Here is a 22316-nt window from a genome sequence, read left to right on the forward strand (position 1 = left end):
ATGATCAGGAACTGTGCTTCAGGTTTGAGGAAACAGAAGAAAATGTGAAGTAGTAGTTTTAGAGAGTAGGAGAATGAAGGCATATGAGAACTATATATGGATTGAAGAATAATACTATGACTATTGAGGATATGAGTCATGAATTAAAAAGAAGCATGTTAAAAAAAAGAATATTTGGAATATCTTTTAGACCTTGAGTAGATTGCAAACAAGACTTACAAGCATTGGCTTTGAAAATTGTTCTTCAAATTGCCCACCACCTTTACGAAAGCTAGAGTCTACCAAAGGATGAATATCAAGAATATGGCTGGGCTCAGTGGTGTACACCTGTAATCCCAGTGACTCTGAAGGCTGAGGCAGGAGGATTTTAAATTTGAAGCCAGCCTCAGCAACTTAGCAAGGCTGTAAGCAACTTAGTGAGACATTGCCTCAGGGGGAAAAATAAAGTTTCAAGAATATATAAAGAACGCTTGATATGAAAAGAATGGCTAAGGATATCTCTCGTGGGTAGAGTGCTTGTCTAGTATGCATGAAGCCCTGCATCTGCCCCCAGCACCTCAAAAAGAGAGAAACAGACATGAACTTAACAGCTATTTCACAGAAGAGGAAACCTGGCCACAAACACATGAAGAGACATTCAGTACCTGGATGGGGAAATGCAGAATGGCAGTCTCAGTGAGATGCCATAGTCACCTTTGGGGCCAACCTCAGAGTGATGATGGTTCAGGCATCATAGAGTGTGTGGATCCACAGAGAGGAGGCTGTCAGCTGCTCAGCTGTGGAGAATATTTATTATCATCTTCTGCTTTGGTGGATAATGCAACCCAACTCCTTTTCCCGGCATACCCAAGGGAAATTCTTTTACAGAGTACAAATGGAGATGTGTACATAATAGTTACAGCAACACATGTTCAGACCATCAATAACCTCATGACAGCCTCAGAAACCATCCATAGGAAAGTGGAAAGTTACACAGCAGAACCAGGAGATAGGCTCTTGTGGATGCACAAATAAAGGAAGCAAAAAATTCAACACAAGATTTGAATTATAGTTACTTCCAATGTTAGAAACAGAGTAGTGTATGGAGAGAACTATTTGGTTAAAGCTGATTATTGTCAACACTTAGCTTTTGCTTTGAGTAGTGGGCTTGTGAAGTGCTTGTTACATAATTGAAAATAATTATTGGATAAATAAATACACAAATAATAAGCCTAAAAGAACTTGGATTTCCAAGTGAATAGAGATTCATGGTCACATGGATCTTAGTTCTTCATTTGTCTGTTTTGCCTTTTTTTAAAAGAAGCAGCATCTGGGGCTGGGGCTGGGGCTCAGCAGTAAGAGCACTCACCTAGCACATGTGAGGCACTGGGTTCAATCCTTAGCACCACATAAAAAATAAAATAGAGATTCTTGTGTTCACCTACAACTAAAAAAAAAAAAAAAAGAAGCAGCAGCAGCATCTTAAACATTGGTACCAATGTTTTATAGTTGAAAGTTGTAAGAATATATTGACTTAACGTTAATAAACTAAATTTTCTGAGTGGAATTGCAAAGCTAATATGTATCGTAGAATATTTAGTGCATAAATATTTATAGCTAAATGTTTTTTCATAGAAATTTTATATTTTTTTCCTTTCTTAGGACAAAGTTAAACTATAATCCTCCAAAAGATGATGGATCCACTTATAAGATTGAACTGGAAGGGATATCGGTGATGGTCATGAGAGAGATCCTGGATTACATCTTCAGTGGGCAGGTAGGATGAGACACAAGGGAGGAGGCCCAGAGGCTTCTTGAGCTCAGGTCGGGGGTTTCCTTCCAGCCACACGTGGCCAGTGACCCTGTCTTCCTCTTCCATTATGGTGGGCTTTCAGGGGTCTCTCCTGGGGATGGTGCCCCGTGCTGGTCTCCCTTCCTGGCTTTGATCCTGAACGAGCTGCTGATGACCAGCCTTGGACCCAGTCCGTCTGTGTTTGCCGCGGGAAGCCTATGCCCACGCTGCAGGAGATGGGCAGGGCGGGGGACCCTGTGGGCCCTCACTGCTGCCCTTTTTGTCTTGTTTCTGCATCTTGAATCCAGTCTTGCTCCTGCCCCATGCTGTCAGGGAATGTGTTCTGTCCCCACAGCAGGGCGAGAGCTTCCTTGGGCAGTGGGCTTTCTTCATAGAAGTGAAGAGCTCCTTACAGGTCACTCCCAAGAAAGAAGGTTGACACAAATGATAAGACACCCTTACAGTGGTGATGCCCTGGTCCCAGTGCCTCAGTAGCACCCCATCCCTGCCTGACCCCAGTCTTTATCCCTATTGCCCTTTGCTCTCTTGGGCGTTTAGTGATGCCCAGGGAAGAAATGACTGGTGACTAGACATCTTGCTTTTCCTTTGCCCTCTTCCCACCCCAGCCCCACAGTGTGATTTCAGGTCTAGCTTGGGTGTGAGTCGGGGCTGGTTTTATTAGCAGGAGGAGGGTGGCTCACAGTATGACGGGAGAATGCATTTTCTCCTCTTCCTCTCTCAGGTCTTGCCCAGCTTTCTCCTTGGCTCCTTCAAGCCGTTTCTGTTGAGCTCTTCCTTTCTGTGTGGACGCTCTCCTCCATATTTCTTGGTGTCCTAACCGTATTGCTGCCTTCTCTAAGCACATTCGCTCTGTCCAGAGCCGCACTCAGGACTCTCATCCTGAAGGTGTGTGGTGATCCATAGTATTCCCTCCTCTTTCCTCTAAACACAGCAGCGGGCATGTATGTGTGTAATAGCTCAAAGTGAACAGAGTTAAAGTAACTTGGGGTCAGCCCTTAAAATCCTGAGCGATTGTAGCACTGCCGACCAGGCCTGTGGCCAGCCCCTTGTCTACTTGGAGTCAGCATCGCCGCACATCACTGGCCAGGGAGAGCATGCATGCTCAGGGCTGGACCCCAGACGAAAGACTGTATTTTCAGATTAACTTCTATGGTTCATTCCTATTTTAACTGTAAAGCCATGGTGGCAGTGTAAATTATAACAAACTCCTGAATTGTCAGTCTGGTCTTATTGAGATGTAGTGTTTTTGGTTTTTTCCACATGCCTATATGTGATAGCTCTCTGCTATCTCATAGAACAAGGTGTTTCTTGCTATGCTCTTTGAATTCTTTCCTTGACATTTCTGAACGTAGGAAAGCACCCTCACTTGGGGACTTCACCCATGATTGTGGCAGTATTATAGTGGCCATATCTCTACACTGAGTAAAACAAAGGAAAAGTAAACTTTCACAAGGAGAAAAAACAACCTTATACTAGGAATTTATCCCAAAAGGTATTTTCAAGGCCAAATTGTTTTGGTTGCTCCATGGTGTTTTGGTATTCAGAATGGGGCTGCTGAGGGGTTGAAAGCTCTCCTTCAGGGCCTGCATTCGGCAGGGCATACCACTTGGCAGAAGAGAAAACCCATATAGTCAGAGGCAAGATTTTCAGTATCTCTGGTGCTAGGATTTCAAGAAACCACACTGTGTCCTAAACATTTCCACTCTGAAGCTTCCTCTGAGCTGCAGAAGTAAGGCAGATCGTCACTTGGGCAGGGCTGGGGAGTTCACATGGATGTAGCAGGGGAAGACTACGGCGACTGAGGCACGTACACATCCGCTCGCATTGGTGCAAGGGTGACCTCTTGATGGAGGTGCCTGGCATCTCAAATATTCCCTCGTTTTTGACCTGCAGAAGTGGAGACTTCGTGTGGTTTAGCTAGTGGATTAGTGGTTTGGGTCCTAAATACCTACATTCAGATATCAAATGCTGTGACCCTCTTTCAGATCAGGCTGAACGAAGACACAATCCAGGACGTTGTGCAGGCAGCAGACCTGCTGCTGCTGACGGACCTGAAGACCCTGTGCTGTGAGTTCTTGGAAGGCTGCATCGCTGCCGAGAACTGCATCGGCATCCGAGACTTTGCCCTGCACTACTGCCTGCACCACGTCCATTACCTCGCCACGGAGTACCTGGAGACTCACTTCCGGGATGTCAGCAGCACAGAAGAGTTCCTGGAGCTGAGTCCTCAGAAGCTCAAAGAAGTGATTTCTCTTGAGAAGTTGAATGTGGGCAATGAAAGATACGTGTTTGAAGCAGTGATTCGGTGGATAGCCCATGACACAGAAATAAGAAAGGTATCTGTCGCTGACAGCATGGTCTCAGGTTGCGTTTTTATTTGCTTTAAATTCAAATTGTAGTTGTTTTGTCTTTTTCAAAAAGGTTGCGTTTTTATTTGCTTTAAATTCAAATTGTAGTTGTTTTGTCAGGTAGTGACTTAAAAGGTATTTGTAAGACATCTTCCATGTGACACTAAAGCGATGGGCCTTTTACCCCAGTCTGTATCTGCGTATCTGCGGGGATGATGGACCTGGGAGGAAGCATACCATCTGTCCTGCCTTGCTTTTAATGGCAAAGTTCACTTCAAGCCTAAGCGGGAGGTTGCAGAACTGCCTGTCTCTCCCCATGCCCTTGGCACCCCTCCTGCCCGCTGCATCGCTGGGTGTACCCTGTCCCCCAGGTGCCCTCAGCAGGCACATGAAGTCCAGCAGAGAGGGGCTAGGCATGCCTCAGGAGCTCGATGGGTTCTCCCTGGAGAGATTGGCACTGGGTGGGGAGGAAGCAGGCGGGCTCTGAAGTTTGTGTAGCCATGTGGTTCTACACACAGGCAAGGTTCTGGGAGTGGTGGCTTGGGGAAGAGGTTCCTAGAGAATATCAAGGCTCAGATCCAAATCAGAAGCAACTGTGGGAGGGAGCAAAAGCACAGGACTTCATTTCCAGTCTGCTCTTTATGAATAAGAAGCTAGCTCCAATTACTCATTTTAAAATAAGAAATGTATTAGGTTGGTTTTAGAGAGTAGATTTCAAAAATGTACAGTTGCACTGTTAATTGTTCTTGGACACTATTAACCTAAGTTTTAATGATTATCATATAATTTTTTAAACACCATAAACCTATGAGTGAGTATATTGAGGAATCCTGTGTATAGTCTTTTGTTAGTTTTAGTCAGGACACAGTAGTGTTCTTTTTTCCACATTAATCAGGTAAATTAGAAGAGGAGATAGCAGAGTATCCACCTGCCCTGCTCATGGAGGCCACCACAGGAGAGACTACTCCTCTCCAGCTTCTGCTGGAACCTCTTGCCTCAGAGGGGTGAGAATACTTAAGGTGACTGTTTACTAGGGAAACGAGACAATTCTTTGCCCTTTGTTAATCTGAACTTGATACCATACTCTTGGCTTTTATTACTCAGAGTACAGGAGAGTATACCTTAACATGACTATTTGAAACCCAAGAAAAATCTCTAAATATACCGATTAATCAAGTCGTTTACAGTGTTTCGTCTTACATATGTGGAGTGCAGTGTAGAGCGGCAGAAGCATATAATCATCTTATATGTGTTAGTTAATTTTGAACAGCGATTACTAAGGAATGATTATAAGAGTACTCAGAATTTTTTTTACTTTGGGCTTTTCTATATTTTTCTTATCAACAATGAGACATTATCTAAATTTACCATATAATATCATATATATTACCTATGTAAATGTGAACTCCCAGCACATCCAAATATGTTGGTATAAAGCAAATCATAGTCCTTTTTTACTCTGTTTACTTATTGGAAGAGAAACCCCGTAGATGTAAAAAAAAAGCTGCTGCTTGAAACTTTGCACTGATCCTCAAATATAAATATGAACAGATGGTTTTAAAATTTTTAGCTTTTATTCCTGAGGCTCTGGGAAGCAGGAAGAAAAGGGTTGAGCACCCATTTAAGCTGTCCTGGCCTTGATACCTTGCCTGTTAGTAGCGGGGCTGTGGACAGTTTTCTACAAGTTGGAGGACGTGTGCTCTGGAGCCCCTCCTGCTCTCCAAGGCTAATCCCATCCTTTCTCTCCCTCTGCAGGTCCACATGAAGGATGTCATGTCAGCACTCTGGGTTTCAGGCTTGGACTCTAGTTATTTACGGGAACAGATGCTGAATGAACCATTAGTACGAGAAATTGTCAAAGAGTGCAGCAATATTCCACTCAGCCAGCCGCAGCAGGGAGAGGCAATGCTGGCCAACTTCAAGCCCCGGGGTTACTCAGAGTGCATCGTGACTGTGGGCGGGGAGGAAAGAGTGTAAGTTTGGGTGCAAGGTGTTTGAAAGGTGGGATAAAGGAAGAAATAGTTCTATGTAAACAAGAATTCAGAATATTTTTCAGTTTCTAAAGTATAATAGCAATTGATGGTTTAATGTTTTAAACATTCTATAGAGCACTAAAGCTAGTAATGGTTTTTGTAAGCAGAACTACATAAAACATTAACTGCTAATCAATTATTTATTTCCTTAGTTCCCGGAAACCAACGGCCGCGATGCGATGCATGTGTCCTCTTTATGACCCTAACAGGCAGCTTTGGATTGAACTGGCACCTTTGAGCATGCCGAGAATTAACCACGGAGTTCTCTCAGCAGGTAACATCCTGTAGTCAGTTTTATTTGAACACATGACCAGTGATAGATAATTTCAGGGTCAAGTGGAATGACTAAAACCTTTGAAGATGTAATTTTATTGTCTCTACATGATGATATTGTCAGTGTGGGTCCAGCTTTCAAGACCATGGTTGAGAGAAGAGCATCTATGTCAGTCCTCATTGTTTCCAAGTGTCAGTACACAGTCATCTGTAAGGTGGAGGGACACAGACTAGGTGGTGTCACTAAGAAAGAGGCTGCCCTGATTAGCTGTGCAGCCATCCATGGTCTGGTATTTTCTTGAGGCATATATTCCCATCTTCAGAGTTCATGCTGTGTGGAATTCCTATGAGACTTTAGAATATATTACTTAAATTAGCAGTGGCTCAAAATTATTTTACTATGGAGAGTATGTTTTACTTGACTTTTACAAGTTTGAAAATTGCTTCACATTACTCAAAGCTCCTATTTCAGGAGGTGACAGGAAGGATTGGGACTGCTGCTCTGCAGTGCTTGGCTGCCTTTCTCTTCTCCTTAGACCCTGAGTTCACCCAGCAAGTGCCATTTCCCATCATTCTAGTGATTGTTGGCCATCCTCCTGGAATTTTTACATGTTTCTGCTTGCCCACTAGCATTACCTTTAAAATGTTTAAAGGTATGCCACACCGTATCATAAAAATGGTTATCACTATGCAGTTTTATAGAAATCTTTTTATGACTCTCAACATTTTAGGAGTTATTGTAAACAATAAAGAGTTGGATAGAGTAGTGCATTCGACAGGATGAGAGTCTAGTTTTCCTGCCTTCCCAGAATTAGCTCCATCAAACTTTCCCCATCATACAGCACACTCCTACTTTGCACTCATACACCCCCATCACAGAGGTTCCTGGATCACCAGGTTTTGCAGATTTTCTGGATGGGTTGGTATTTCAGACACCAAACAATGAAAAGAGTGATTATGGACAGTTTTATTGACTGAAACTAAAATGATTGAATAGTCCTTTCTCTTTTCTTGATAGGGCAGAAGGGTTGGAGGGGAAGGGAGGAGGCATGGGGTTAGAAATGATGGTGGAATGTGATGATCATTATTATCCAAAGTACATGTATGAAGACACTAATTGGTGTGAATATAGTTTGTATACAACCAGAGATATGAAAAAAAAATAAATTAAAAAATTTTTAAAAATTGTCCTTTCTCTTGCCACAGTCTACTCTTTTTTTTTTTTTTTTTAACTTTTTTAAAAAAATTAGTTTGGACTATTACTCAGCATTCAGTTTTTCTTCTCTACTAGTTTGGAAGTTACATTCTTTTTTGCATTTCTTTGGGGAACTTACATTAGATATTACAGCCTGTGTCTTTAAAGTAAAGTGTGTAAAGTAGCTAAAATACATGATTTTTAATAGCTATGTATGTAATATATGTTTTTTTTTTATCTGTGTTTTGGATGGATTGCTGGACAGATAGAAAGTTTACTTTGTTCTTCCTTCTAATGCACTAAGTTTTCCAACTAGAATTATTTTCCTTCTCTCTGACATTCATCCTTTTGAATTTCCTTTAGAGCAGGTCTTTTTCTGGAAAACTCTCAGATGTATTTGTCTGCAAATGTCATTATTTTGCCTTCATTCTTAAAGAATATTTTTGCTGAGTATAGAATTTTAGGTTGATATTATTTTTCAGCCCATTTGAGGTGTCTTTCCTCTGATTTCTGGCTTTCATTTTAAGTCAGTTGTCAAATCTAAAAATCTTTTCTTCTCCGTCTTCCCAGAATTAACCCTTCCTTGCCCTGTCTTCTTTTTTCTTTTTCCTGCCATTTCATTGCTCTGTGTGTGTGTGTGTGTGTGTGTGTGTGTGTGAGAGAGAGAGAGAGAGAGAGAGAGAGACTTAAAATTGAATCACATTTGGGAATTGTTGGCCCTTTTGACTCTATAGCGTGACTTTTCACCAGTTCTTGGAATTCTTGTCCGTTTTGTTTGCACATTGCCTGTGCTCCATTCTCCACTCCCCCTCTGCTTTTGGAAGTCACATTCCACACTGCACAGCCTTTAACTCTATCCTTACCTCCTGTCTTCTTGTTATTTTCATCTTTTCATCCTTGAAGCCCTCTTGACTGTCACTTTTGATTTGTCTTTGTACATTGAGTTTTCTCCTTATCATTGATGAATCTATCAATGGACTCATTGTTTTATTTCTAGAATTTCTCTTTAAATCTTTTTGAAATCTGCTGTCATTTTTTTTTTCTCTTTTTTAAAGATCCGATCTTATTTATGTGTTACTCTTAAAAATTCTTCTTTTTGTCTGGACTCGGACCTAGAGGTAGAAGCTCTCAGAGTGGCAGCCTGCACCTCTTGGCAGTCTCTTCCTGGGGTTTTTCTTTGGCTTCTTTCATTCTCTTGTCAGAAGTTTGGCATATTCTGCAGCCTCTTCCCTGTTCTTTGTAGTGTGTTGTTTCTTCAGGGCGAAGTGCCTGTGCTTGGGTTGGACACATGGAGCAGCAAGGCACTGAATCTTCAGTGCTTTGGTCCTGGGTTTTTTGCCTTCCTCATTTAAGGGTTTCCTTACAACACATTGGTGACCATCATCTTCCTTAGAGAGCTTGAACAGTTTTCGGATTCTACTATCTCTTTTGGGTCCCAGTCGATGAGACACAGTAGTATCCAAGAATCCAGGAATATCTTTCTCTCTTTTTTTTTTTTTTTAATTAATAACCAAGTTGAAAACACTCACATTGGCATCCGTGACACAACCTTGAACAGCTTTGGGCTTTCTCTCTCCAGTTTGCCTTGGTCTATCCCATGCATGCTCCTTACTCAGTAGCATGGGTCAAGATACCTGCTTCATGGACAAACCTTGTTTGTCATTCCTGCCACTGATTCGGGTCACATAACCCTTCCATTCTTCACCCAGAGCATCAGCAGCAACTTCTGTGGCCACACGCTGCTTCTTATAAAAAGTGTGGAATTGGGCTGGGGATGTGACTCAAGTGGTAGCCCACTCGCCTGGCATGCATGCGGCCTGAGTTCGATCCTCAGCACCACATACAAACAGAGATGTTGTGCCCGCTGAAAAAAAAACTAAAAATAAATAAATAAATATTAAAAATAATTCTCTCTCTCTCTCTCTCTCTGTCTCTCTCTCTCTCTCTCTTTCTCTTAAAAAAAAAAAAAAAGTGTGGAATTTGTGTTCATCGTCCACTTGAGTGAGTTTCCGGCAGTCAATGGCTGGGAAGAGACACTCAGCTTCCTCTTGGTGCAGCTCTTTGCCTATCTGAAACCTGCTGTTGTTTCTACAGTTCCAAGTTTCCTAGAGTTATCTTCAAATTTCATTTTTGAAGCATGATAAGCATTGTTATTTTATCATTTTTCTGAGTACTCCAATATTTGGAATTTGTATTTCCCAACTTCTGCTTCTGCTGTTTTTGTTTTTTTGTAGACCTTAATTTCTTGTTATGTCTGAATATCTTTGACTAGATGCTGGTATTTTTATTAATAATTATTTATATGAATAATTGATGCTTTGAAGTTTTAGAATGCTAATAGTCTAAAGCTTAGATGAAAGTACTTTCTTCTATGGAATTTTTGCATTTGATTCTTCCCGTTGCCTAAGAACACCACTAATTTGGTATTACTGTAAATTGAGTTCAAGGCTGGAGGTCTCCTAGGCAAGCAAGGGGTTTTAAATCTGAGCCCGATTCTGACTGACCTGCATCCTGAGAGAATAGAACTTTGAAGAGGATTTCTTGCCAGAAACCAGATATTTTTGTGGGCCTGTGGGCTTAGATTTCTCTCTTCTCATCCCCATGGCAGAAGTGCAAATTCCTCAGAGTGGGAAATGCCTTGGAAGCATTGGTTCCTTGCCTGGTGACCACTCTAGAGGTTCTGCTTCTTCCTTCAGTTTTTCCTTTTTTGTTTTGTTGGCTTTTAAGTGTTTTATCCAACAATGTAGATTTGTTTTGAAGAAGAATATCTAATCCACCTTTACATAGAAGTCCCATAATTACTCTTGGATCCTGTTTTGAATACAGAGGGCACACTGGTGCTCAGCTCTGAGTGTCCCAGGGGTCTTGAGGGCAGGTGTGGCCTTTGGGTCAGAAGTTGCATGAGAGTCAGAACCAGGAATAAAATAGGTGAACCGAGATGATCTGGAGCTGCCTGGTGACTGAAGAGGTGGTGTCAGCCTGGCTTCTCACCGTAGGGGTGGGAGTCCCCTCAAAGACACTAATGAGTAAAGCAGAGTGGTCAGAATGACTCACAAACTCAGCTCTGTCACCAAGGGGCAAAGGTCCTGAGTCCAAGAACAAAACTATGGTGGCTGACGAAGGTCTCCAGATGCTGCTCCACCCTGTGGAGCTTGACGTGCTGGAGGACGTGCATTTTGGGTGACTTATGTGTGTCCTGTGATTCTTGCAGAGGGATTTTTGTTTGTGTTCGGGGGCCAAGATGAAAATAAGCAGACCCTGAGCTCAGGAGAAAAGTACGACCCAGACGCAAATACGTGGACTGCATTGCCACCCATGAATGAGGTACCCCACGTGTGTTTCCTGTGATGGGTTTCCTCTTCCCCTGGGTCCTCTTGCTGGCTTAGTGTTCCAGTGTCTAGGAAGAGAAGAGGCAGCCCTGCCTAGGCCCCGCCTGTGTGCTCACGACCCCCTTGCCCTGCCTCTCTCCTTCCTGCTCAGGCCTCACCTGCTCTTACCTGGGCCCTTGTGTTGTTTGCCCCTCCTTGTCTGAACCTCCCTTGAGACTGCATGGCCTGCTCCTCCCCCCGCCCCCAGTCCTTTGCTGTGTCCTCACTTTTCAGGGGGTTTCCTCCTGCCTCTTCTCTCACACATAAGGTCTTTCTTAATCCTTCTGGAGGCTCTTTGATGGCTGGAAATTCCTTCTGTCCCGATTTACTTTCATGCTAGAGCAGGGCTCAGCACATGGGGCTCTGAGGTGGTGGCTGGATGAATGGCCAACCCCAGGGCTTCAGCCACTCCCAGACCTCAGCAGCCCGGTCCTCCCCACTGCCCCTCCCGTGGAGAGTCTGCACAGTTATGGCCCTTTTGGGTCTCACTCCTCCACTTGGAAACCCACAGCCCATTGCTATGCAAAAACAATTCTGTGAAACCCATTATTACCTAAGGTAATATTCTTTTTTCTTGCTGTGAGTTATGTGAGTTAAAAAGTAATGGTTATGCCAGTGAATTCACCACATTTTATTCCCTTGTTCTGAAAAATGCCTGGTTTGGGGTTCTTTATTGTGCTGGAAGGGCGAGTGCTAGTGAAGCCAGAAACAAGATGCATTAGGAGAAGTGGTTTTGAACCCCTTTTTGCTGGAACACTGCAATAAAATGATATCCCCAATCTGTATCAAATACCAAGTATCAGCTTTTACATACGAAGATCTTTGATGTGTTTTCAGGCAAGACACAACTTTGGAATTGTGGAGATTGATGGGATGCTGTACATTCTGGGAGGGGAGGACGGTGAGAAGGAGCTGATTTCCATGGAGTGCTACGACATTTACTCTAAAACCTGGACGAAGCAACCTGATTTGACCATGGTTAGGAAGGTGAGGACAATAGCTTGTGATAACTAGTCTGTTCATTTATTTCTTAATATGCCTTTAATATAACTCAGAGTACTTAAAGATTTAAAATGATAAGAGTTCTGTCTTTTTTTTTTTTAGTTGTAGTTGGAGACAACACCTTTATTTTATTTATTTAATTTTTTTGTGTGTGTGGTGCTAAGGATCTAAACCAGCACCTCGCACGTGCTGGGCAAGCGCTCCACCTCTGAGCCACAACCACAGCCCCGAGTTCTGTCTTTATTAGTAGCTTCCCGTACCTGTCAACAGCTACATGCCAAGATAGGAAAGAGGGCGTGCCTGGGAGTTGACTCTGGGGCAGGAGGTGGCACTGCTGGGTACAAGTCTGTTGATGGTGCCATGTGTGTGCACTAACCTAGGGAGCAGCCAGATATCCCCACCTGTTCCTTAATCACTGTTCAAGATGGGGGAGAAACATTAGTCAGTATACAGGTGAAAGCAAATGGCTTACATAGATGTTTAGAGCAAAGTCCGTCTTTTTTTATAGTCCTATTGTGGGCAAGGAGTATCCATCAAGCCTAAGCTTCATGTGTTATCATAGGTATTTTACATCTTCAGGTACAGAGACATGCTTTGTGCCCTTTCAGCTGAGCTATTTAGATAGGAATTAAATGACTTATTGTTCTGTGAAACCTGTATCTTGGGATCTTCAAATATTGGTAAAAGAATAGAGACCAGAGCTTTTTTTTTCTCTTTGCAATACTGAGGGTTAAACCCAGAGCCTTGTGTATACCAGGCAAGTGCTGTACCACTGAGCTAGACCCCCAGCCTGGGAGAGCTTTTAGAAAATAGGACTATTGACTTAGGATGCAGAAGAACTCCTCCTCTGGGATTCACAACATGTGTGTTCTCTTGCTCTTCTCATTTTTAAGTCCTGTGGTGTCATTGAAAAGCACTGTAGGGGCCTGGAGTTGTAGCTCAGGGGTAGAGTGCTTGCCTCGTATGTATGAGGCACTGAGTTCGATTCCCAGCACCACATCTAAATAAGCAAATAAAATAAAGGTCCATCAACAAATTAAAAAAAATTTTTTTAAAAAAAGAAAAGCACTGTAGTTTTACTGTTAGAAATCAATCCTTTATGTGATAAATTGGTTTCTGGATGAGTTACTGTCTATTCATCTGTCCGTATCATTTTTTTTTTTTTTTTCAGATTGGCTGCTATGCAGCTATGAAAAAGAAAATCTATGCCATGGGTGGAGGATCATATGGAAAACTGTTTGAATCTGTGGAATGCTATGACCCGAGGACCCAGCAGTGGACTGCTATATGTCCACTGAAGGAGAGGAGGTGAGTGACTGTGAATGCAGACTCCCTTTCTGGTCTGAAGCCCTTACCCAACTCTTCTTCCTCTTTCTTTCAAAGTGACCTTTCATTTGACTGACACTTCCTAGAAAGGAAGGCCCTCAATTACATGAAATGCTGGCTACTGCAGTTATAGCAAGCGCTAGAGGCGCTGGGACTTAGGTCTTCAGCCGTGACTCATGCTGGCTGTGCTGTGTGGCCTTTCAGGTTTGGAGCCGTGGCCTGTGGAGTCGCCATGGAGCTGTATGTGTTTGGGGGAGTCCGAAGTCGTGAGGACATCCAGGGTGGTGAGATGGTCACCTGCAAATCCGAGTTCTACCATGATGAGTTTAAAAGGTAATTGCAAACAGCTTTTACTTTACACTGTTAAAAGCATGTTTCAGCTGTGTTTAGTTTTGATTTCAGGTTACTTCATTGTGTTGTCTCTTATTTAAGAGATATGATCAAAGACATTTATTTAGTGACTTCAGAAGTATTGGTAACTCAGTGGAAACCATGGAAACGAGTCTCTAAAATGTAAACCAGATCTTGACATTTGGTTGCTTAGAATAATTTACTGGCTTCCAGTACCTTTTAGGAAAAGGTTTAAACTTCTCGACTTGACATAATCGGCCTTTGTCTGCTTTTTCTGCTACAGTCCAACCCAGTTGTTTCACACACACCCCCCCCACCCCCCAAACATGTATGCCTCTCCTTTGGCTTAAAATATCCCTTCCCACTGTTCATTCTCTCTGACCTTTTCCAAACGATGCTTATGTCACTGCCTGGGGAAAGCTGCACCCTATCTTCCAGTCGAATTGGGTCCCTCAGTCAGTGATCCCCTGGTCTCTGTGCACATCTCTCTGAGTTTGTAACTACCAATCATAAACACCTTCAGAGCAAGGTCCATCCTAGTCAGCTGTGCATCCAGGCTTCCAGCATCAGGCCTGGCCTGTGTCACACTCCTTCAGATGTCGAATAGTAGATGAAATGTGGCATTGAGGTTCTTACGATGTCTGGCCAGCTGCCATGTGCATCTCGTAGAGCAAAAACATCTTTTGCAGACTTCCTCCTCTCCCCTCCTTTCACATATTCTGTTGTAACCATGACACTGCTGTACTCTTACTACCTTCAGATTTTCAGGGGACACCGTTGCACTGAATGTAATCTCAGTCGTTACCAGAAGAGGATGCTATAATATAATGTTTCATTTCTTATTATTTTACAAAAGGGCAAACAATGAATAGATCCCAAATGTTAGAAATACATATAAATGTTCCCTGATTTTTAATGTGCTTTAAACTTAGGATATTTTCATAGCCTTTTTTGTTTCCAGTTGTAGGGGTAGACTGTCAGGAGACTCCAAGTGTGAGAGGGTTCAGAAATGTTTGTTAAGTGAGGGTGGGCAAAGAACTTGAAAGCCCCACTGCTGCTTCCTAAAGGTGCTATGCGGCTGACTGCCAGGGTAGGAAGTAGGCTATTAATTTCCTGCTCCAGTCAGTCTCGAGACAGTCCACCCAGCTGCGTTATCAAGCAGTAGCAGTGTGTTTGGTTTTTGATAAAGCGTTGGTGTAAAGCTATTTTGTTGACTGGATTACTGCTCAGACAGCATGAAGCATGACTCCCGCTTATGTTTGGCCACTTTCTGCCCCTGTGCTCATTATGAAGTTTTTCATCCTGCCACTTGGTTTGCCATAAACTGCTGGGACCTTCAATCTGTTCCATGTTTGTGGTTGATGAACTTTATTATGTGATTTAAGTTCATGATTATTAAACATAAAAGTCTTGCTCTTTCTTTGCTATTTTAAAGCACTTCCAACCAAATATGATTTCTACATCTTGTTGGGCACTGCGGCCCACACCTAGAATCCCCGTGACTCAGGAGGTTGAGGCAGAAGGATGGCAAGTTTGAGGTCACCCTCAACAACTTAGCAAAGCCCTGAGCAGCTTAGCAAGACCCTATCCCAAAATAAAAGGTAGAAAAGGGCTGGGGATGTGCCTCAGTTGTTAAGCACCTCTGAGTTTGATCCCTTGTACAAAAAAAAAAAAAAAAGATTCTGTATCTTCATCTTCCATATTTCTAGGCTGTTAAATTCATTTATAAATAGAATAAAGAGAGCTAAGTGCTCTTATCAACATAGTACAAAGGATTCTCACATGTTTAGATCACACTAAGCATGTATGTGATGGTGCCACCAAGTACGAGTCACTTAACTCACTGGATTTAGTGTAGATTTTGTAATCAGCCCTATTTCACATAAGGAAACCAGAGCACAGAGAGGAAATTCAGACTCGGGTGTGCTGGCTCTGGAGTCCTCCTTTGCATGACTCTGCTCTATTGACTTAAAAAATACAGACTTTGGGGCTGGGGATATAGCTCAGTTGGTAGAGTGCTTGCCTTATATACACAAGGTCCTGGGCTCAATCCCCAGCACCACAAAAAATAATATAGGCTTTTTCTTAAATATCTATAGACAAATAACATATAGGAGTCATTCATTTCTTAATAGATCAGATGTTACCAAGCACGTTCTAATTGCATATTGTGGAAACTATTGCCAGTTGAGCAATCTGTATTAGGTTGGGGACCATTTAGATTGTTTTAAAGTAATCTCTTGTCTTTCCTGTCTTTGTTTCATATTTTTAGGTAAAAACTTTCCTGGCAATATGCCGTATCTTATTTTCTCTATTTCTGAATAAAAACAACACTGATAGAAGGAAAGCAAAGAAATCACCGTAAGTTATTCCCAAGTCCTAGTTAACCATTCAGCCAGGGCGACACTTTCTCTTCCTGATCCTGCGTCCTGTCCTGTTAATATACTGCCATCCTCCCAGCTATCCATACTCAAAGGGTCCTCTTTGATCGCTCTTATGCCGCCATGTCATCAGTTGCCATGTCTTGTCTTTCCTGGGATCTGCAGGCTTCCTCACACACACCTCCGTGCACAGTGTCCTCTGCCTCAGGGCAGCCCTGGCGAATGCCCACCCTCTGCCTCTTGACTTGGACAAAAGCCCGGGCCATCTCATCCCCCTGCTCAGACCTCTTCACGCTTTCCCGTTACTTACCACATCCACATAACCGTCCTCGGCCTCCTCGGCGTCCTCTGATCCAAGGTGAGGAGGTCACCAGTCTTCTTCGTCCGCAGGAAGACGTCCTTTTCACTTCCTCCAGCTACCTCTGTGCGTTTGCTCACCCTCCTTTCATTTTCATTTCAGTTTTGTGTATCAGTCAGGTTAACTTGAAGCTCAGACCTGTCGGTTTCACCTTTTCATCCCAGAATGCATGATTGGAATAGGTATGCGTGACACCAGGAAGAATCTCATGTTGGTTTCTGATCCAGGGATTAGGGGCCATTGTGGCAGGAAATGCTGAGTAGAACCCTGGAACTCTGATTTCCTACCAACATAGAAAACCAGAAGTAACATGCATCCTAGGGAAATTGACAGATTATGTCACCATCAAAAACTTGAAAATGCAGGCATGATGATAGCTTTCACAGCCCTATGTAATCCAATTAGGAAAAGTAGACATGACAGGTGGATCTTGGAAAATGACCACAACGTCATAAACTTCAGTCAGGTGGCTACGCTGATCACAGATGCCGTCCAGATGTAGTACCTGCACACAGGTTGTGTCTTTATGCAGCATGGTCCCGGGCCTTGCCCTCCACTATTGGCCTAGCCAGTGATTTTTAATTCTGACCAATTTTCAGGGCTCATCAGAAGCCATCTGCTTTTACCTGGAGGGGCCGACAGTTAACCTGCATGTTTCACCCCAGGTCCAGGTCAGTCCTGTCTCTGCTGCGTAGGAGTCCACAAGATTCGATCACCTCTATGTCACACAGAACATCACGTTTTCTGCCCTGTTCATCAGAGCTTGCTGCTGGGGAGCCGCAATACTTCAGGCGCCTCCAGAAGGCATGTAAACTGGAGGATAGGAGCTGAACCCCACTCTTGACCAAAAAATTCCACCAAGAATCCAGTCAGGAGACAGAAGGCACACCTGTCATCTGAACAGGGAAAATGTAATATACTTGATTATTAACTAGTAAGAAAGATCAACTGCTATAAGAGATGAAGGAAGACTTGAAATAATGCACAAATGGGGGCTCAGGGTACAGCTCAGTGTGGAGCATGTCCTTAGCATGCACAAGGCCCCAGCGCCCTGGGTCCACTTCCCCAGCACAAAAAAAAAATGAAAAAAGAATGCATAAACAGCTGATGTAAGAAGCACAGCTACTACTTTAGGGCCAAGGGAAGGACCTAAGGAAGGAACGAATTGGAAAGAGTCCTCCCAGCCCTGGAGACCGAGATTGTCCCACCGGGGGAGTGTGTTGTGCTCCCTGTAAGCAGAGCACTAGGGTGCGGGTGCCAGGGGAGCTCAAGGGAAGTGGATGCTGGCCTGCACACAGCCCTGCAGCAGGAGGTGGAGCGTCCTCTGTCCCCGCCTTCTGTGGACAGAGCCAGCTGCTGGTTTGGCTCCATTCTGTCCCTTTGGTTTCTACACTGTCGTCGCATCTCATCCTAGCTCAAGCTGTCACCAACCACTGCCACCCGAGTGATCCCCAGCTCTAACTGACTGCAGGTTTCTTCTGGCCTTCCTTGTCCAGATCACTGGGGCGGCCCCGTGTGCTCCTCATGTGCAGGTCTGAGGCTTCAGGTTCCCATGCAGCTCCACTCTAGCTGCGCCCAGCTGTTTGGATTACCTTTTCTCTTCATTTCACTCATTGTGAAACGTTTTCTTTCCCCTTCATCAAGTTGGAGGATTTCTGCTGCTCGGTCCTAAACCTGCTGTTGCTTTCCTTTGCTCTCTCCAGCCTGTGGTTAGGACCATCCAGCATATTTTTATTTCAAATATTATCTTTTCAATTCTAAAATCTTTGTGCAGTTTGTTATTAGTGTTGGTTGGTTGGTTGTTTTCTGTTTTTCTTTTCGTTCTTTCTGTTCTGAAATTGCTGTCTCTCCATCACAAGCCTCTTTCCTTCCCCTCACTGAGCGTGCTCATGGTAGCTGCCTTCAGCTCTCTGCCTGACAAATCCCAGCGTCTGAGTCATCTCAGAGTTGGCGTCTGTTGATTGTTTATTCCCTTGAGAATGGCTTCTCCTTTTTCTAACTCTTCTTTTGTTGATTGCATCCTGGACATTGTTAGTTATGTTGTTGAGGCCCTGAGTGTGGCACTGAGAGTCTCAGGAGGCAGTTAGCATGGTCAGAGTCCAACACAGGCTGCCATACCTGCGGTGGGTGGTACCTCAGCTCTCATTTCAATTCTTGAAGCCTCGGTTACAGGCACATGTGGTCCCAGACTTGGCAAAAGACTTGAAATGAGCAGATGCTCGTCCATGAAGGCTTCCTCCGTGCCTGTCTTTTCTGGAGTCTTCCCTTCACTCCAGGGCTCCTGACCCCCATTCCCAATTCCTATAGCCAGAGGGGTGGCCAGTTTTAGCTACCCAATGGTGCCTCCTTCACACTGCCTTTAGAGAAAACTACAAAGGAACAGGAAATTCACTTCACGGGGGTTGCTCACTCAACTTTCATTTTCTTCCCCAAACCAGAGCCCTCTGGTAGCTGTATTTTGTGTTTTATCCAGAGATTTAGCTGATACTTACAGCAGCACTTGGTCAAGAAGCAGACATCAGCCGGGCACGGTGGTGCCCACCTGTAATCCCAGCGGCTCAGGAGGCTGAGGCAGAAGATCATGAGTTCAAAGTTCAAAGTTAGCCTCAGCAAAATTAAGGTGCCAAGCAACTCAGTGAGACCCTGTCTGTAAATAAAATACAAAATAGGGCTGGGATGTGGCTCAATGGCCAAGTGCCCCTGAGTTCAATCCCTGGTACCCCCTCACTAAAAAAAATAAAAACAGCAGACACGTCACCTCATAAAAGCTTGCTTTTCTCTCCTCTCTCTTCTCTCCCAGATCTCTTTGCTGTTCTTTGCCTCTCCAAAGCTCACTGCTGCAGTCCATTCTGTATTTTAAAGTGTCATTCTCAGGGGCAATCTTAATTCGGAGTCATCAAAGGACCTGTCATCATGGCCTCCATGTACTGATAGCCCGTGTTTGAGAGAGTGGCCGTAAGTGCATGGTGTTGCCTTGTTCCTCATAGAAGTGACTCTAATGGTAACCTCTGAAGCGTCCTGGACACCATGCAGGTACTCATTTTGCTCCACAGCAGGCATTTCAGGTGCCTGCTTTACAGAAGAGGAAGTAGTGGTTCAGGTAGCAGCCTTTCCAAGGACATTGAAGTAACAATGTTCTAAACCTTCCTACCTGCTTATAAGCAGCAGCAGCTCAATATGTGATCCAGTGAAATTTCCAAGTTCCATTTCACTTGAAGCCTCTGCATTGCATTACATAACCTCAATCCCCTAGGCTTATTTTTGTTTGTTTGTTTGTTTTTTGTTTTTTGAAGCTAGGAATTCTGTATCATTGATATGCTGAGGACCAAATTGAGTAGATCATCCACATAGGCCAGTTTCTTCAGCTTCATACCATTATTCCAAGAATGAATCTTGTTACATTCTCAGTCAGCAAAATTTCCGGGGAGCCTCACTGTGCTCCAGGGAGCTTTAGCAGCAGCACAGTCCCATGTGTCCTCGCTGGGGAGTGCTGCTCATCCTGTGAGCAGACAGGCCCTGCCCACGGCTCTGCCCAGAAGAGGACTGTAAGGGTGTCCTGGCAGTCTGGCTCAGCTGAGCACAAGGCACAGTGGTACTCATCAGCTTTGATTCAGAAACTGAGAGGAACTTAAATGATGAGGCATAATAATGTTTACTCCTGAAGATGTGAAATGTGAGGTAAGCCAGTATTATAGTCTGACATTTTTCAAACTCTTTCTTTCAAAAGCTTATTCAGGACCTCCATTTTTTACTTTTCAGTGAGAGCTCTTAGTTTTTCCTTTTTTTCTTTTTATTGGAGGCATTTTAGAAGTAAGGACCAAAATCTGTATTCTCAGCCCCAGCAAACTACCTGACACCAGTCAGCATTCAGATGTTAAATGAATCAAGTGTTATGAGCATACATTTAGGAATCTGACCACTTGTCTTTACTTCTGAGTTGTTTACCATCTTGGACAATTCATCGTGCACTCTTGGACAATTCATTATGCACCCTTGTTTCTTGGAATTCAAAATATGGAAGCTACCTACGTTGTAACAGTCTGGGGAAAGTGTCCATTGCATAAAAGTGATGCTCTTTATGCAATAATTTTAGTGATATTTGGTATGGAAGTGCTGTAAACCTAAGGTGCAGGCACAGCATAGTGAGCCAGGCCAAGAACAATGCCTGCATACCTGTGTGCACCAGAGGCCAATTGGGCATTGGCAGCCCTTGAAGTCCTGAGATCCTACTGACATCCACTGTGACAGCATGCCTGTAGGCTCTTAACAGGAAATTGCTTGGCTAATTGCTTAGTTTTACTTTCTTAAAGGAAAGCAAAGACAGCTTGCATTCTGGAATAGTTTTAGACTTGTAGAGAAGTGGCAGAAATAGTCCTGGAGTTCCCACAAGCCTGCATTCTGCTTCTCCTAATGCTGACATCCTCTGTGACCAAGTGCAAGTGTCGCGACTGGGATGTTTATACTGCACGGTGTTGATTAAACTCCAGGCTTCTGGAACTTCACCTGTGTTTCACTGGCATCTCCTCTGGATTCAGTCCAGGATCCTATGTGCATCTGGTCACCACATTCCCTTGGTCCTGTAGGCTGTGACATTGCGTTCCTCTGTCTCCTCATCTGCTCTGACCTTGAGACTCCCAAAGATTAACAGTCAGGTTTTTTCCTAGAATGTCTCTTCGTTTGAGAGGAACTTACAGTTTCTCATGGTTAGCCTGGGGTTGTGTAACACTGTGTTCTCTGCAGGGGATCGAGACAAATGTCTGTGAGCTCTACTGCCAGATGCCTTGACCTGGATCAGCAGGTGGAGGTGGTGTCCCTTGGCTTCCTTCTCTGGAGAGTTACTGTTTTCCCAGTGGGATTAGTGAGTGTCTGGGAGGAGGTCCTTTGAGAAGGTGCAAGTGCACTGCTTCTCTGTAAGCCCCGACTGCTGATGGGGCCCAGCAGATGGGGCCACAGTCGCCACTGTGGTGTCTGCCTAGTGGGGACGTTGCTTTCCTCATTTCTTCTATGTTTGTCAATTGGAATTCTGTAAAGGAAACCTACCCCTTCTTCCTATTTTTAAATTTTCCCGTTCTTTATTATTATTATTTTTTAGTTATAGGTCGACATAATGTCTTTATTTTACTCTATGTAGTGCTAAGGATCGAACCTAGTGCCTCACACATGCCAGGCGAGCGCTCTACCTCTGAGCTACGGCCCCAGCCCTTTTTCTGTTCTTCATATTGGTCCTGATGCACAGGTGTTTTACTCCAGTCCTGCTGCTCTCTCTTCTTGGTCAAAGGGCTCCGTGTTGGTGCTTGGGAGCTCCTCCCTCCAGCTCCCGCACCTCATGCTATGCCTTCCCCTTTTTGAAGGACTTTCTGGCATCATAGATGCTGTGGGCTCATCTTGTGTTCTTTCTGCCTCTGCCTCAGAACCAACCGCTAGTTCCTGGAGCTCTCAATTTTTTAATGGTTATTGAATTGATTTTTCAACAGAGGTGCCAAGGCACGTTTCAGTGGGGAAAGGAAGCCTTTAACAATGGCGCTGGAATGGTTAGCTATCTGAATGGAAAAAGGAGAACTTAGACTCGTACCATATGTAAAAATGAATTTGAAATGTATCCTAGGCCTAAATCCATAAAGTTCCTGAAGAGTGCATAGGAGAAAAACCTATAAAACCTTGGGGGAAGCACATATTTTCTAGAAGGACACCAAAAACATTACCATAAAAGCAAAAAAAGATTTATCAAATTAAAAACATCTGTTTCTCAAAAGATTCCACTAAGAAAAAGGCACACACATGCAGGGGAAGAATATTGATATGCTCATATCTCACAAGGGCCTTGTACTCGCTCAATACAAAGGATCTTACAACTCAACAAAAGATGGTAACCCCAATTTTAAAAATCAG

At 43.7% G+C, this 22316-nt stretch overlaps 1 protein-coding gene and 1 pseudogene across 1 annotated transcript in view; one reads left to right on the top strand and one right to left on the bottom strand.

The window, feature by feature from the left end:
• Positions 1-22316, top strand: part of Gan (gigaxonin) — a 52130-nt gene that overhangs the window by 27583 nt on the left and 2231 nt on the right. Inside the window, exons 2-9 of the mRNA XM_077792994.1 lie at positions 1642-1756; positions 3778-4128; positions 5896-6113; positions 6326-6447; positions 10853-10965; positions 11847-11996; positions 13183-13319; positions 13542-13670. Coding sequence (XP_077649120.1) covers positions 1642-1756; positions 3778-4128; positions 5896-6113; positions 6326-6447; positions 10853-10965; positions 11847-11996; positions 13183-13319; positions 13542-13670 — 1335 coding nt within the window. The remainder of the gene's footprint in view (positions 1-1641; positions 1757-3777; positions 4129-5895; positions 6114-6325; positions 6448-10852; positions 10966-11846; positions 11997-13182; positions 13320-13541; positions 13671-22316) is intronic.
• Positions 6640-10151, bottom strand: LOC113185775 (small ribosomal subunit protein eS6-like; annotated as a pseudogene).

This window comes from Urocitellus parryii, chromosome 15 (assembly GCF_045843805.1).
Source record: "Urocitellus parryii isolate mUroPar1 chromosome 15, mUroPar1.hap1, whole genome shotgun sequence".
Lineage (NCBI taxonomy): Eukaryota > Metazoa > Chordata > Mammalia > Rodentia > Sciuridae > Urocitellus > Urocitellus parryii.